Here is a 15,275-nt window from a genome sequence, read left to right as displayed (position 1 = left end):
GATATCCCGTAGAGTTTTATAGGAAATTCTCGGAGCTGCTGGGTCTGCTGTTGTTGAGGACTTTCAATGAGGCTAAGGAAAAGGGAACTCTTCCCCCGACAATGTTGCAGGCTCTGATCTCACTTAATCTCAAGCGAGATAGTGACCTGTTGCAATGTGGCTCCTATAGGCCGATTTCGCTCCTTTAATGTGGATGCCAAGATTTTGGCCACTAGGATCGAGGACTGTGTCCCGGGAGTGATCAATGAGGATCAGACTGGGTTTGTGAAGGGCAGGCAGTTGAATACAAATGTGCGGAGGCTCCTGAATGTGATCATGATGCCCTCGGAAGGGAGGATGCAGAAGTGGTAGCGGCAATGGACGCGGAGAAAGCCTTCGATCGGGTGGAGTGGGAGTACCTGTGGGAAGTGTTAGGTAGATTTGGGTTTGGAGAGGAATTTATAGGGTGGGTCAAATTGTTGTATCAGGCCCCGGTAGCGAGTGTGTCGATGACCGGCTGCAGTAGGGGTACTTTAGATTACATCGAGTGACGAGGCAGGGGTGTGCCCCTGTTCCCCCTGCTGTTTGCCCTGGCGATTGAGCCGCTGGCCATGTGTTGAGGGGAGTCCAGAAACTGGAGAGGGTTGGTTCGGGGGGGGGGGGGGGGGGGTGGAGAGAGGAGCATCGTGTTTTGCTGTATGCGGATGACCTGCTCCTGTACATTGCGGATCCGGTGGAGGGGATGGGGAAGGTCATGCAGATTCTTAGGGATTTTGGAGACTTTCCGGGGTATAAGCTGAATGTTGGAAAAAGCAAGCTTTTTGTGATACATGCGAGGGGCCAGGAAAAGAGACTGGGAGAGCTACCGCTTAAGATGGTGGAGAGGAGCTTTCGCTACTTGGGCATTCAGGTGGCTAAGAGCTGGGGGGTCCTGCAAAGCTCAATTTAGCGTGGTTGGTGGATCAGATGGAGGAGGACTTTAAAAGGTGGGACATGCTGCCGCTTTCCCTGGCGGGCAGGGTGCAGTCCGTAAAGATGACGGTCCTCCCCAGGTTCTTGTTCGTCTTCCAGTGCCTTCCCATTCTCATCCCCAAGTCCTTTTTCAAGCGGATAAATAGGATTATTGCAGGATTTGAGTGTGCAAACAGGACCCCGCGTGCTAAGAGACTGTTCTTGGAGCGCAGTCGGGGGGGGGGGGTTGGCGCTGCTGAACTTCTGCAGCTATTACTGGGCAGCGAATATATCCATGATCCTGAAATGGGTAATGGAGAGAGAGGGGGCGGCATGGAAATGGTTGGAAGCGGCGTCTTGTAAAGATACTAGGTTGGGGGCACTGATAACGGCACCGTTGCAGCTTCCGCCGACGCGGTATACCACGAGCCCGGTGGTGGCGGCGACATTGAGGATCTGGGGGCAGTGGAGACGGCACAGGGGCAAGGGCCCCGATACGGAACAATCACAGGTTTGTTCTGGGTAGAATAGACGGTGGGTTCCTAAGTTGGCACAGGGTGGGTATCAAAAGGATGGGGGACTTGTTCATTGATGGGACTTTTGCTAGTCTGAGGGCACTGGAGGAGAAATTTGGGCTAACCCCGGGGAATACCTTTAGGTACATGCAGGTTCAGGGGTTCGTGGAAAAACCCCTCTGACCCAGCTCCGTACATTCTCCACATTCGCCGCCCAGTAATAATACATCAGGTTCGGAAGACCCAAAGCCCCTGCCTTCCTCTCTGTAGTAGCACCGTCCTCATTTTGGCCACCTTCCCTCCCCATATGAACGAGGTAATCACTTCTTCAATCTCTCCAAAATGCCTTTGGCAGGAAAATCGGCAGGCATTGAAAAATAACAGAAATCGCGGCAACACGTTCATTTTAACCGCATGTACCCGACCCGACAGTAACCGAGGAAGACCATCCCACCTTGCCAGATCAGCTTTCACTCTCCCCACCAAACTAGAAATGTTGTACCTGTGGAGCCCCCCTCACTCCTGGGCAACCTGCACCCCCAGGTACTTAAAGTGAGTCCCTGCCGTACGGAATGGCAGCTCCCCCACGTCCGGCCGAGACACCACAAAATACTCACTCTTGTCTACATTTAGTTTGTACCCCGAGAAAGACACAAACCCTCTAAGCAGCTCCAATATTCCCCCTATCGACACACTCGGTTCCGACACGTATAACAGCAAGTCATCGGCATATAAGGTCACCCTATGCTCTATCCCCTCCCGCACTATTCCTTTCCATACCCCCAAACGTCTTAATACGATGGCCAACGGCTCAATCGCGAGTGCAAACAGCAGGGGGGGACATAGGACATCCCTGCCTAGTCCCACTGTGGAGAGAAAAGTATCTCGAGCTGATGTTGTTTGTGCGGACACTCGCCCTCGGCTCCTTGTATAGTAGCTTTACCCAGTTCACAAATCTTGGTCCAATCCCAAACCGCTCCAGAACTGCCATCAAGTACCCCCATTCTACCTGGTCAAACGCTTTCTCAGCGTCCAATGCCACAACCACCTCTGTTTCCTTCCCATCTGCCGGTGCCATAATGACGTTCGGTACCCTTCTAATGTTTGAAAAGAGCTGTCTCCCTCTCTCGAACCCCGTCTGATCTTCATCTATCACCTTCGGGAGGCACTCCTTCAGCCTACCCGCCACTATCTTCGCCAATACTTTTGCGTTCACATTCTGAAGTGATATGGGCCTATACGACCCACACTCTGTCGGATCCTTATCTTTTTTTAGCAACAGGGAAATCTATGCCTGCCCACAAAGTTTGTGGCAACATCCCCTTGCCTATAGCCTCTTCAAACATCCCCACCATCAGGGGTGCCAACTTATCCTTGAATTTTTTATAATATTCCACCGGAAATCCATCCGCCCTGCCACCTTCCCCGACTGCATCCTCCCAATCGCATCCTTTATCTCCTGCTCCACTATCGCTCCTTCTAATGTAGTCCTATCCCCCTCCCCTAATCTCGTGTACATCAACCCATCTAGAAATTCCTGCATCTCCCGGTCTCCCCCAGGTGGCTCTGACCTGTACAACCTCTCATAAAATTCCTCAAAAACCTTGTTTATCAGGTCCAGAGCCACCACCAACTTCCCTGCCCTATCCCTCACCTGAACAATTTCCGTTCCCGCTGCATCCCTCCGGAGCTGACCTGCTAACACGCAGCCTTATCCATGTTCGTAAACTGCACCCTTTGCTCGTCTCAGTTGGCGCACCGCCTTCCTGGTAGATAGTCGGTCAAAGCTCGCCTGTAGTTCCTTCCTCTTTTCCAGCTTTGCTGGGTACCCATCTTCTGCATAACTCCTATCTACCTCTAAGATCTCATCTATTACCCACTGCCGCTCCAACCTCTCTTTGTTCACCCTGGCCTTAAACAAAATCGCCTCGCCCCCTCACCACTGCCTTTAGAGCCTCCCATACAACTGCCTTTGACATCTCAGCCATACAGTTGAAACCTGCGTATTCCTCAATTACCTTTTTCATTTTGTCACAGAATCCTTGGTCCCCCAAAAGTCCAACATCTAATTTCAACCCCCACCTCTGCACTACCCTCTTCTCCAGTACCATATCCACCCAATGCGGAGCATGATCTGACACTGCAATTGCCGAGTATACCGACCCCTTAACCCCAGCCAGCAAAGTCTTCCCCACCACGAAAAAGTCAATCCGCGAATATATCTTATGGACTGCTGAGAAAAACGAGTACTCCCGTTCCCTCGGGTACAGAACCTCCAATGGTCCACCCCTCTCATTTCCACCATTAGCCCAGCCAAAGCATTCGCGCCCCCCCCCCCCCCCCCCTGATGGGACCAGCGAGTGTGGCCGTGACCTGTCCAACCTTGGCTCCTGCACCAAGTTCCAGTCGTCTCTCTCTTTCTCTCCCCCCCCCCCCCCCCCCCCGTGCGCGCACACACACACACTATCAGTTTGTGTGTGTCCAAGTCGTGGATGGCCCCAAATACCTTTGCGAATCCCACATTGTCCCAATTGGGACCGTATATACTTAACAGCGCCACTAACCTCCCCTCCAGTGCCCCAGTCACAATCACATATCTACCCCCCTGATCTGCCACCACCTTCTTCATCTGGAAGCATACTCTTTTGCTGACCTGCTAACCAGGCTTCAATGTCTGCAGCCCTCCTCTCTCCTCCCCTCCGTTCACTAGCCGACTTTAGTTAGCTAGTGTAGGTGGCTCCCCGGCCAAGGAATTTAGCACATAGTTGCTAATATCAGAAAGTGGCCTTGTTGAGCACTGTATATTTTGTGCATCACTTGCAGAGCCTAAACAAGCTACACTTGGCCTGACTTTCATCTACATATTAAAAGATCATCTAGAAACCCATTTCTCCTCTTGGATCTAGATCCACCTGTAATCCATTATTGTATAAGGTTCTTGCATCTTTAATCTACCATCCACAGAATTACAGTATCTCCAAAGCCACCTTTAATGTCATTGGTAAAACGGGAAGCAGCAGAAGGGTTTTCTTAAATACTCACAATCAGTTTTGCATGCCCTATTTGATTTTCTGTAAGCCAGGTGACCTCTGCCATGAGGCAATCTCTAAGCTGCTATCTTCGAATCAGTTCAGTAAAGACCCCCACTGAGAAGACACTGAAGAAGCTCTGCAGTCTATAAACACAAAATAATGACCTCTATCACTTACACCTGCCTGCTTCTCTTACCACTGCCATTTAACTACCTGTTTAAGGCAATGCAATCTATTCCTTAACTAATCAAAAAACAACCTGTTTATACCATGTGATTTAATCTTATTTTTGTGGCCATTTGTGCTTTTCTAAATGCCCCAATACTTAATCCTGATCATGATTCCTATATCTGACACAAATGTTTGAAATCACTGGTACAACTGACAATTTTCATTCTCCAGTTTGAATTTTGATTACTTTTCAATGCTTGTTTTTGGCAGATCCCATTGAAGCTGCCTCATTGGGGAAAAGTGGTTTCATGTTGAGTTATTGACACATTTGCACATGAATTTTAACATTGGGGAGAAATTTGAGTTGTACTGAGATGTTTAATGTAACTGCTTGGAACACTTCTGAATGAGATTTTATTTTATTTATTTCCATAGAGTGACCTTGAAGAACTTGTTTTGAACTGGTCAGAACAACACAGTATAGGTGGCATAATCCAAAAATATGTAAGTATTGAAGTTTCTCAAAGTAAACAATAAGCTCTCCTTTATAAAAAAATATTTTTGTGAAAGACATTTTTCGTAACAAAATAACACCACTCTATACAAACTGCATAAAGGTACAATGCAAGAATAACACACTAAACCCTTAACAATCCCCTGACCCCCTCCCCATAACATATAACAATAAAAATTGACCAGCTAAAGACCCCCTTCAATGGCTGACTGACTAATTCTCTGGAAAGGGAAATTAATGGCTGCCATATCAGGTAGAAAGCTTCTATGAACCCCCTAACTTGATCGTCTCTAGATATAGGAACTCCATTAGGTCGTCCAACGAGGCCAAGGCACTGGGCGGAGTAGGAGATCTCCGTCCAAGCTGAACTCTCCTCCGGGCTATTAACGAGGCAAAGGGAGGACATCTGCCTTTACCCCCATCTGCAGCACTGGCGAGTCTGAGACCCTGAAAATAACCACCAGAGGGCTCCAGCTCAATATGAAGAATCCCTGACATGATGTTAAAGGAAACTCTGAAGTTTACAAGATTGGGACATGACCAGAACATGGGTATGATTCGCCGAAACAGCGTTCGCACCTATCGTCCACCCCAGAGAAACACAACACACATCAGCATCTTGGTCCGATGCACCCTGTGCACCACCTTGAACTGAATCGGGCTGAGCCTAGCACAGTAGAAGGTGGAGTTGACCATATGAAGAGCTTCACTCACCATTCCCCCCCCCCCCCCCCCCACAATCAAAATGCAGACCTAGCTCACCCTCACACCTCCTCCTCACCTCATCCGGCAGAGCCTGCTATGAGCCAACCGAATCGGGCCATAAATGTCCAAAATCCTCCCCTCTCCCAACTTGGCTGAAAATAAGACCCTATTCAAGAAGGCTCAGGTGCCAAGGGAAATGAGGAAATCTCCTTGCGCAAGAAAGCGTGAGCCTAGAAATACTTGAATAAGTTTGTCCCCTGGAGTGGAGTTGGAATTTGTCCAAGAGCTCCTCAAAACATACAAAACTACCCTTCACAAACAGGTCCTCAAACATCGCCAGACCAGCTGCCGCCTTGAATGTCGAATGCGAATCCACTGGCACAAAGATGATTCCTACAAATAGGGGTTAACAATGACATGGAACCCAGTGTAAAATGTTGTCTGATTGCCACCAACTCCTCAGAGTGGACACCACTACAGGACTCTAGGTAGATTTTGCAGGGGAAGAGAGAAGCGAGGCAGTTACCCCCAAACTAGAACCACTAGAATAGCTCGTCCATCTGTCCCCATATGGAATTCATGTCCTAGATCCACCCCGGTACCTTTTCAATATTTTCAGCTGCCCAGTAATAAAACAACCAATTAGGTAAAGCTAAGCCACTCGACTGGCTCTCTCTGCCTCCCTCTTTTTCTCTGAAAAAGCTCCCTCTGAATCCTTGGGGTCTTTCTTGCCCAAATGAAGGAAGCTTATGAATTTGTTGACTCTAGCAAAGAAAGATTTAGAGAGTAAAATAGGGAGACACTGACAAATAAATAAAAACCTTGGGAGGATATGAATTTTAACCGTCCGAACCCTGTCTGCCAAGGACAGGGGGAGGTCATCCCATTTCTACAAGTCCGATTTGATCCTATTCACCAGCCTAGTATAATTTAATTTATGGAACGAGGGCCCAATCATGGGCTACCTGGCTACTCGGATGATGAAAGCTAGATCTGGCAAGGCGAAAAGGCAACAACTCCAGCTCGGCTCCTCTCCCTGGGGGATTCACTGGAAAACATTCGCTCTTCTCCAAATTCAACTTGTACCCCAACAAGGAGCCAAAACTCCTAAGTAGGCTCATTTTCTCATCCATGGTGGAAACTAGGTCTGTGATGTAAAGATCAGATCACCTGCATACAAGGATATCCTATACTCCCTCCCTGCCTTATGCCCCTCCACTCAGTGGAAGATCTCAATGCTATTGCTGGCCAAAGCAAACTAAAGCAGAGGCAATGGACATCCCTGACTCATAACCCGAGACCAAGGCATTTGTATGAACGCTTTCCGTAGGAGTCCTATACAGAATCCAAGATATAAACTTTGGCCTGAAACCAAACCTCCCAAGAATCTCAAACAGGTACCCCCACTCGACCCTATCAAGTACGTTTTTGGCATCCATTGAAACATTCGGGCTCTGGAGAGGGGGAAAGAATGATACTTAATAATCTACATATATTGGCCGCCTACTGCCGACCCTTGACAAAACCTGTCTCTCCCGAGATCACCTTCGAAGGCAGGGCTCCAACACTTTAGCCAGCAATTTAGCATCAGCATTCAACAATAAGTTGGCCCGATGTGACCCACATTCTGTAGGGTCCTGATCCTTCTTCAAAATCGGGGAAATCTAGGCCTTTGCCAGTGTAACCGGCAGTAACCCTTGGGACAAGGAATCATTAAACATGTCCTTTATCAGTGGAATCAACTGCCCAGCAAATGTCTTGTAGAACTCTTATGGTGAAATCCATCTGGGCCTGGATCTTTACCCGACTGCATTAAACCAATATATTTCATAATCTCCTCTGGGCCCAATGGGGATTCCAACTCCTCCCTTCTCTTGTTCTCGGATGCAAAAACTGCCACGAGACCTGTTTTCCCCCCCCCCCCCCCGCCCCAATAAAGCCAATATTGCTGTTGCCACAGCTGGTGGAATCAGTGATTTTGATCTTGACCAGTCTTACAAGTGTATAAAACACAATTTAGCCCTCCCGCCCCAAAATCAAGAATAGAAGCCAGTACATAGAACATACAGTGCAGAAGGAGGCCATTTGGCCCGTCGAGTCTGTACCAACATACTTAAGCCCTTACTTCCACCCTATCCCCGTAACCCAATAACCCCATCTAACCTTTTTTTTGGTCACTAAGGGCAATTCACCATGGCCAAGCCACCTAACCTGCACATCATTTGACTGTGAGGAAACTGGAGCACCCGGAGGAAACCCAGGCAGACATTGGAAGATGTGCAGGCTCTGCACAGACAGTGACCCAGCGGGGAATCTAACCTGGGACCCTGGCGCTGTGAAGCCACAGTGCTATCCACTTGTGCTACCGTGCTGCCCACAACTTGTTAATAAACGCTAAAGTATCCCTAAAGTAACTCGTTAGTATCCCATTTCGGAGTGTACACATTCGAGGAGCCCGCCAAAGATCCACTGATCACATATTTCCCGCTTGGATCCGCCGAGATCTCAGCCGTAAAAAATCCCTTTAAATCAGCACTGCAGACCCCCCCCCCCGCACCCGACCATAGAAACTCCGGTGGAATGCTGTCCCAACCATCCCTTCCATTATCTTGTCTCGTCCCTGACCTGCAAATGAGTCTCTTGCAGAAACACATCAGCATTCAGGTAAGCAAAAATCCTCAAGCTTTTTACTGGATTGTTCAGCCCCCTTACATTCCAAGTGACCAGCCGAATTGGGGACCTCCCCCACCCCAAAAGAGAGTCAGTCATTTCCACCAAGAGGGGCAATCCAGCAACTACTTAAATAGCACAGTCACCGGGCCTGCCCAAGATGGCTGCCAAGCCCTCCCTCATAACAAAACAAAGAACAAGCTGTAGTCACCATCAGAAAACTACCCCACCCTCTCCCCCAACAATACGACACCCAAGTGAACAATCAATTTCTTTCTCCTCCCCACTAACCAGTGGATCAAATCAAAATTGTCTTCCCATTTCTAGTCGTGAATGGTAGTGGCCGATTAAACTAACAAACGGAAGAGATTGCATGAGCATCCCCAACTTCAAAGATGAGGGAAGACCAGCATGTCAGTGCAAGGCTGAAATATTTGCAACCATATTCAGCCAGAAGTATCAAGTGGATGATCTATCTTAGCCTCTTCTTTGGATCCTCAGCATTACTGACGCCCATCTTCAGTCAAATTAATTCACCTGATATATCGCAATGACTGAATATACTGGATACAGCCAAAATCTATGAGCACCAGCAGTGGTGCCGAAGACCTGTGCTGCAGAACTAGCTGTGTCTCTAGCCAAGCTGTTCTTTTTGTTTTGTTTCCCCCCCCCCCCCCCCACTTTTTTCTTTAAAAATAAATTTAGAGTACCCAATTATTTTTTTCCAATGGGGCAATTTAACATGGCCAGTTCACCTACCCTGCACATATTTGGGTTGTGGAGGCGAGACCCACGCAGACATGGGGATAATGTGCAAACTCCACACAGGCAATGACCCAGGGCCAGGATCGAACCTGGGTCCTCAGCACATTAATCTTATTAATGTAAGTAGGCTTACATTAACACTGCAATGAAGTTACTGTGAAAATCTCCTAGTCCCCACATTCCAGCGCCTGTTTGGGTACACAGACGGAGAATTCAGAATGTCCATTTCACCTAACAGCACGTCTTTCTGTACTTGTGGGAGGAAGCTGGAGCGACCGGAGGAAACTCACACAGACACTGGGAGAACGTGCAGACTCTGCACAAACAGTGACCCAAGCCGGGAATCGAACCTGGGACCCTGGCGATGTGAAGCAACAGTGCTAACCACTTGCCACCGTGCTGCCCACTAGCCAAGCTGTTCGAATACACCACTCATCTAATCAACAATCATAGAATTTACAGTGCAGAAGGAGGCCATTTGGCCCATCGAGTCTGCACCGGCTCTTGGAAAGAGCACCCTACCAAAAGCCCACACCACCACCCTATCCCCATAACACAGTAACCCCACCCAACACTAAGGGCAATTTTGGACACTAAGGGCAATTTAGCACGGCCAATCCACCTATCCTGCACATCTTTGGAATGGAATGTGGAACAATGTGGAAAATTGCCCAGGTATAATCTTTCCACAAAAAGCAAGACTAATTCAATATGGTGAAATTCTATCTCCACGATTGAAGATGTCATTGAGTTCTATCAAGCAGCATTTGATCACCAATAACCTGATCACCAGTGCTTAGTTTGAGTTCTGCCAGGACTGCTCTGCCTCAGACCTTACTATTGCCTCAATCCAAACATGGACTGTAAGAGCTTAATGACAGAGATAAGGTATGAGGAACTGCATTTGACATTAAGGAGTTTTTGTAAAATTGCTGTCTGAAGGAGTTGGAGTGGAGGGAGCCCTCCCCTGGTAACGGTTGTACCTAGCACAAGGTAGGTGAATGTGATTTTTCAGCTACAGGATACCACTGTAGAAGTTCTTCTGGTCAATGTCCTAGGTCCCAACTATCTTCAGCTGTTTAATCAATGATCTTTCCTCTGGTCAGAACTGTAAATGTTTACTGCATAGTCCTATACCATTCATAACTCCTCAGATAAGGGCGAAATCTCTGCCTGCCTGTAGCAGGACCTCAATAAAGTTCAGACTCTGCATATCATGGGGAAGCACTTTGTTGGACAATTGTATCAATTTTTTTGGATGGGATATGTGTCTGGCTGGGTCAGCATTTTTATTGCCCATCCCTAATTGCCCTCTAAAGTGGTGGTGAACCATCCCTTTGATACCGCTGTTTTCCATTTTGTGCAGTTGCACCCATATGCTGTTTGCGGCGGAGTTCCAGGATCTTAACTCTGCGACAGTGCCGAATGGTGATATTGTTCCAAGTCAGGATAGTGAGGGGCTTGGGAGAGGAACTTGTTTGGGGTAGTTATCCTCCAAATTAATTACTTGAGGCTACCACTAATCTAAATGGACCAACTGCATAAATAGTACAAGAGTAGATCAGAGATGCATATTCTGCTGAGAGTGACCACTTACTCTCCCGACAAGGTCTAAGACAGGAGTGTAATGGAAAAATCTCCCTTTGCTTGGATAAGTGCAGCTGTAACATTACCTGAAGAAGCTCACACCAGGGAAAAACAGATTGCTTTATTGGCACCCCACACACCTTATCAAACATGCATTCCTCCATCTTGTGCACCACGGCAGCACGGTAGCATAGTGGTTAGCACAATTGCTTCACAGCGCCAGGGTCCCAGGTTCGATTCCGGCTTGGGTCACTGTCTGTGCGGAGTCTGCACATCCTCCCCGTGTGTGCATGGGTTTCCTCCGGGTGCTCCGGTTTCCTCCCACAGTCCAAAGATGTGCAGGTTAGGTGGATTGGCCATGCTGAATTGCCCTTAGTGTCCAAAATTGCCCTTAGTGTTGGGTGGGGTTACTGGGTTATGGGGATAGGGTGGAGGTGTTGACCTTGGGTAGGGTGCTCTTTCCAAGAGCTGGTGCAGACTCGATGGGCCGAATGGCCTCCTTCTGCACTGTAAATTCTATGAAGTGTTTACCATCTGCAAGATTGAACTGTAGCAAGTCAAGGGTTCTTCAACAGAACCTCCCAAACCCATAACTTCTACCACCTAGAAAAAGGACAGCAAATGCGCAGGAGCACCACCACCTTCAAGTTCCAGGTACGACCTCCGCAAAGCCATTCGAGATGCCAAGAATATCAAACCAAGCAAGAGTCACAGACAGACTCTCGGCGATTGTGGCAAGGACTAAACAACATAACTGGCTACAAAGCGAAGCCGAGCAGTATCTCCGGCAGCAGCGCACCCCTCCCCGATGAACTCAATGCATTCTATGCTAGGTTCGAGCAGGTAACCAAACATCCGCTGTCGAGTGCCCCAGCAGCCCATAACTCACCCATACCCACCATCACAGCTTCCGTAATCAGATCGGCCTTCCTGAAAGTGAACCCTCATAAGGCGACAGGCCCGGACGGGATCCCTGGTCGTACACTCAGCGCCTGTGCGGACCAGCTGGCAGAGGTGTTCGTGGACATCTTAACCCTGTCCCTACTCCACTCTGAGGTCCCCACGTGCTTCAAGAAGACCACCATCATACCGGTGCCAAAGAAGAACCAGGCAACGTGCCTCAATGACTACCATCTGGTGGCCCTGACTTCAGTCGTAATGAAGTGCATCACCTCCATACTCCCAGAATGCCTTGAACCACTGCAATTCGCATAACGCCACAACCGATCCACACCAGACGCCATTTCCCTCATCCCTAGAGCATCTCGACAACAAGGACTCCTACATCAGATTCCTATTTATTGACTACAGCTCCGCCTTCAACACCATAGCCAAGCTCATATCAAAGCTCCAAAACCTAGGACTTGGATCCCCACTCTGCAACTGGATCCTTGATTTTCTGACCACAGACCACAATCAGTAAGAATGAACAACAGTACCTCCTCCTCAATACCGAGGCCCCGCAAGGCTGCGTACTTAGCCCCCTACTCTACTCCCTGTACACACACGACTGCGTGGCAAAATTTGGTTCCAACTCCATCTACAAGTTTGCTGATGATACGACCATAGTGGGCCAGATCTCGAATAACGATGAGTCAGAATACAGGAGGGAGATTGAGAATCTAGTGGAGTGGTGCAGCGACAACAATCTCTCCCTCAATGCCAGCAAAACTAAAGAGCTGGTCATTGACTTCAGGAAGCAAAGTACTGTAAGTACACTCCTGTCAGCATCAACGGGGCCGAGGTGGAGATGGTTAGCAGTTTCAAATTCCATGGGGTGCACATCTCCAAAAAGCTGTCCTGGTCCACCCACGTCGACGCTACCAACAAGAAAGCACAACAGCGCCTATACTTCCTCAGGAAACTAAGGAAATTTGGCATGTCCACATTAACCCTTACCAACTTTTACAGATACACCATAGAAAGCATCCTATCTGGCTGCATCACAGCCTGGTATGGCAACTGCTCAGCCCAAAACGGCAAGAAACTTCATAGAGTCATGAACACAGCCCAGTTCATCACACAAACCTGCCTCCCATCCATTGACTCCATCTACACCTCCCGCTGCCTGGAGAAAGCGGGCAGCATAATCAAAGACCCCTCCCACCCGGCCTACTCACCCAACTTCTTCCATCGGGCAGGAGATACAAAAGTCTGAGAACACGCACAAACAGACTCAAAAACAGCTTCCCTGCTGTTACCAGACTCCTAAATTACCCTCTTATGGACTGACCTCATTAACACTACATACACCCTGTATGCTTCATCCGATGCTGGTGCTTGCGTAGTTACATTGTATACCTTGTGTTGCCCTATTATGTATTTTCTTTTCTTCCCATGTACTTAATGATCTGTTGAGCTGCTCACAGAAAAATACTTTTCACTGTACCTCGGTACGCGTGACAATAGAATCCAATCCAATCCAAGTTCCCTTCTAAGTTGCACAGCATCCTAACTTGGAAAAATATTGCCATTCCTTCATCTATGCTGGGTCAACGTTCTGGAGTTCCCTACTCAAATGGCACTCTGGGTGTATTGTACACCTCACTTGCAGTGGTTCAAGTGACGGCTCACCACTGCTATCCCATGCAATAAATACTGGCCTTGCCAATAATTCCGTAATCCTGTTACTGCATTTAACTGTGCAAAGAAATACTCTTGATGGCTTGAATTAAATGATTTCTCTTGGAGCTACAATTTGAATCAACTAGGTTATGATAAACTTGGTTACATTTTGAAGGATTCATGCACCCAAAAATTTCCAACAGTGTATGATCACTAAATATTTAATCACAAGATTTCAAAACTGTCCTTGAAGGCTTTAGCCCCCGTGTGCCTGAAAGAACACTGAGTCACAACAAAATAACACTGCCGTTTGCTTTGCATTGATGCGATGGATTGAAATTGACTTTTTTTTTTTCAGTCAAAGGACTTGGTGAAGACCTATCCACCATTTGTGAATTTCTTTGAAATGAGCAAAGAAACTATTGGGAAGTGTGAAAGACAAAAGCCACGGTTTCATGCTTTCTTAAAGGTATGGGATTTATTTCAAGCATTTTTACATCCTGAGTTTCTAATTCTCTTTCTGAAGAGTGCAGATGTCCTTGCACTCGCCTGAAACCATTGATAGTGAATTAAATTAGGATATGAATTGACCAGTTCATGTACGTATCTATACTTAGGGCTGCTATCTTAAAAAAGACATCATTGTACAAAGGTTTCACATGGCAAACCTTAAAATGGTTAAAATTAAAGCAAATTCTGCAGATGCTGGAAATCTGAAATCAAAACTAGTTCTGAAGAAGTCATAATTGACTCGAAACATTCACTCTGATTTTCTCTCAGCAGATACTGACAGCATTTGCTGTTTTATCTTTTAAAACAGGTGACATGGCTGGAATGGAAGGTTTCATCTAAAAAAAATTAATTTTTCTTTCTCTGAAAAGATGTTTACCTACTGTCCTCTAAGAAAACATCTACACTTGCTTTGGAGCTCTGTACAATAGAACTGAAGAACTTGGCAGCAAAGCACATATCATGTGCCACTTCATGGCCTTGGTAGTGATGAAGCTTTTAAATTAGACCCATTTTAGCTTTTAAAATGTTGACACTGGTTAGTCTTATCAATTTCTAATGAGAAATAATGTTATTACTCTCTATTTTTCTTTTGACAGATTAATCAAGCGAAACCTGAATGTGGCCGCCAGACCTTGGCTGAGCTGCTTATTCGTCCTGTACAGAGATTGCCAAGTGTTGCCTTGCTATTGAATGGTACTGAGGTTGTTCAAAATGTTTGTGGAACATTTAGGAATATACATACCTAGACTTCAAGTTAATTTAACACCATGTTTGTACCAATTGCTGTGCTGGTTGAGCACAGTGGGCTAAACAGCTGGTTTGTAATGCAGAACAATGCCAGCAGCGTGGGTTCAAATTCCCGTACCAGCCTCCCCGAACAGTTGCTGGAATGTGGCGACTAGGGGCTTTTCACAGTAACTTCATTGAAGCATACTTGTGACAATAAGCTATTATTATTATATTATAAAATCCATGTGTAATTAAACCAAAACAGACCCAAGTTTCTTTCAATCCTGTATATTTGAGAATAATGCAATGTGGATATTGTGGAACAGATTAAATTTGAAAGTTGTTCATGCACACATCCAAATTTTTTTTTGATCATGATCTAAAGTCACTGAAATGACTTTGAGACCTTTGAACCCCAATTCTTAAAATGAGTTGAATTCTGTGGGAAAGACCTAACGTGGTTAGTGTGTCTCATTTAAAATTGGCTTGAGACACTGACTTCCATGTCTTCCTGATAATCACTTGAATGAATTGCTGATTTAAAATTCATAATTGTAAATGGCCAAGTGATTTAATTCC

General features: G+C 46.9%; 1 protein-coding gene across 2 annotated transcripts in view; it reads left to right on the top strand.

Annotated features, from left to right (window-relative positions):
• ect2 (epithelial cell transforming 2) overlaps positions 1-15,275 on the top strand; it is an 87,131-nt gene that overhangs the window by 48,652 nt on the left and 23,204 nt on the right. For both annotated transcript variants that reach the window (XM_072474392.1, XM_072474393.1), the window contains exons 13-15: positions 5,084-5,152; positions 13,813-13,923; positions 14,564-14,660. In XM_072474392.1, coding sequence (XP_072330493.1) covers positions 5,084-5,152; positions 13,813-13,923; positions 14,564-14,660 — 277 coding nt within the window. The remainder of the gene's footprint in view (positions 1-5,083; positions 5,153-13,812; positions 13,924-14,563; positions 14,661-15,275) is intronic.

The sequence above is a fragment of the Scyliorhinus torazame genome, chromosome 14 (assembly GCF_047496885.1).
Source record: "Scyliorhinus torazame isolate Kashiwa2021f chromosome 14, sScyTor2.1, whole genome shotgun sequence".
NCBI lineage: Eukaryota > Metazoa > Chordata > Chondrichthyes > Carcharhiniformes > Scyliorhinidae > Scyliorhinus > Scyliorhinus torazame.
The sequence above is the reverse complement of the archived record's forward strand: the minus strand, read 5'-3'. Positions and strand labels throughout refer to the sequence as shown.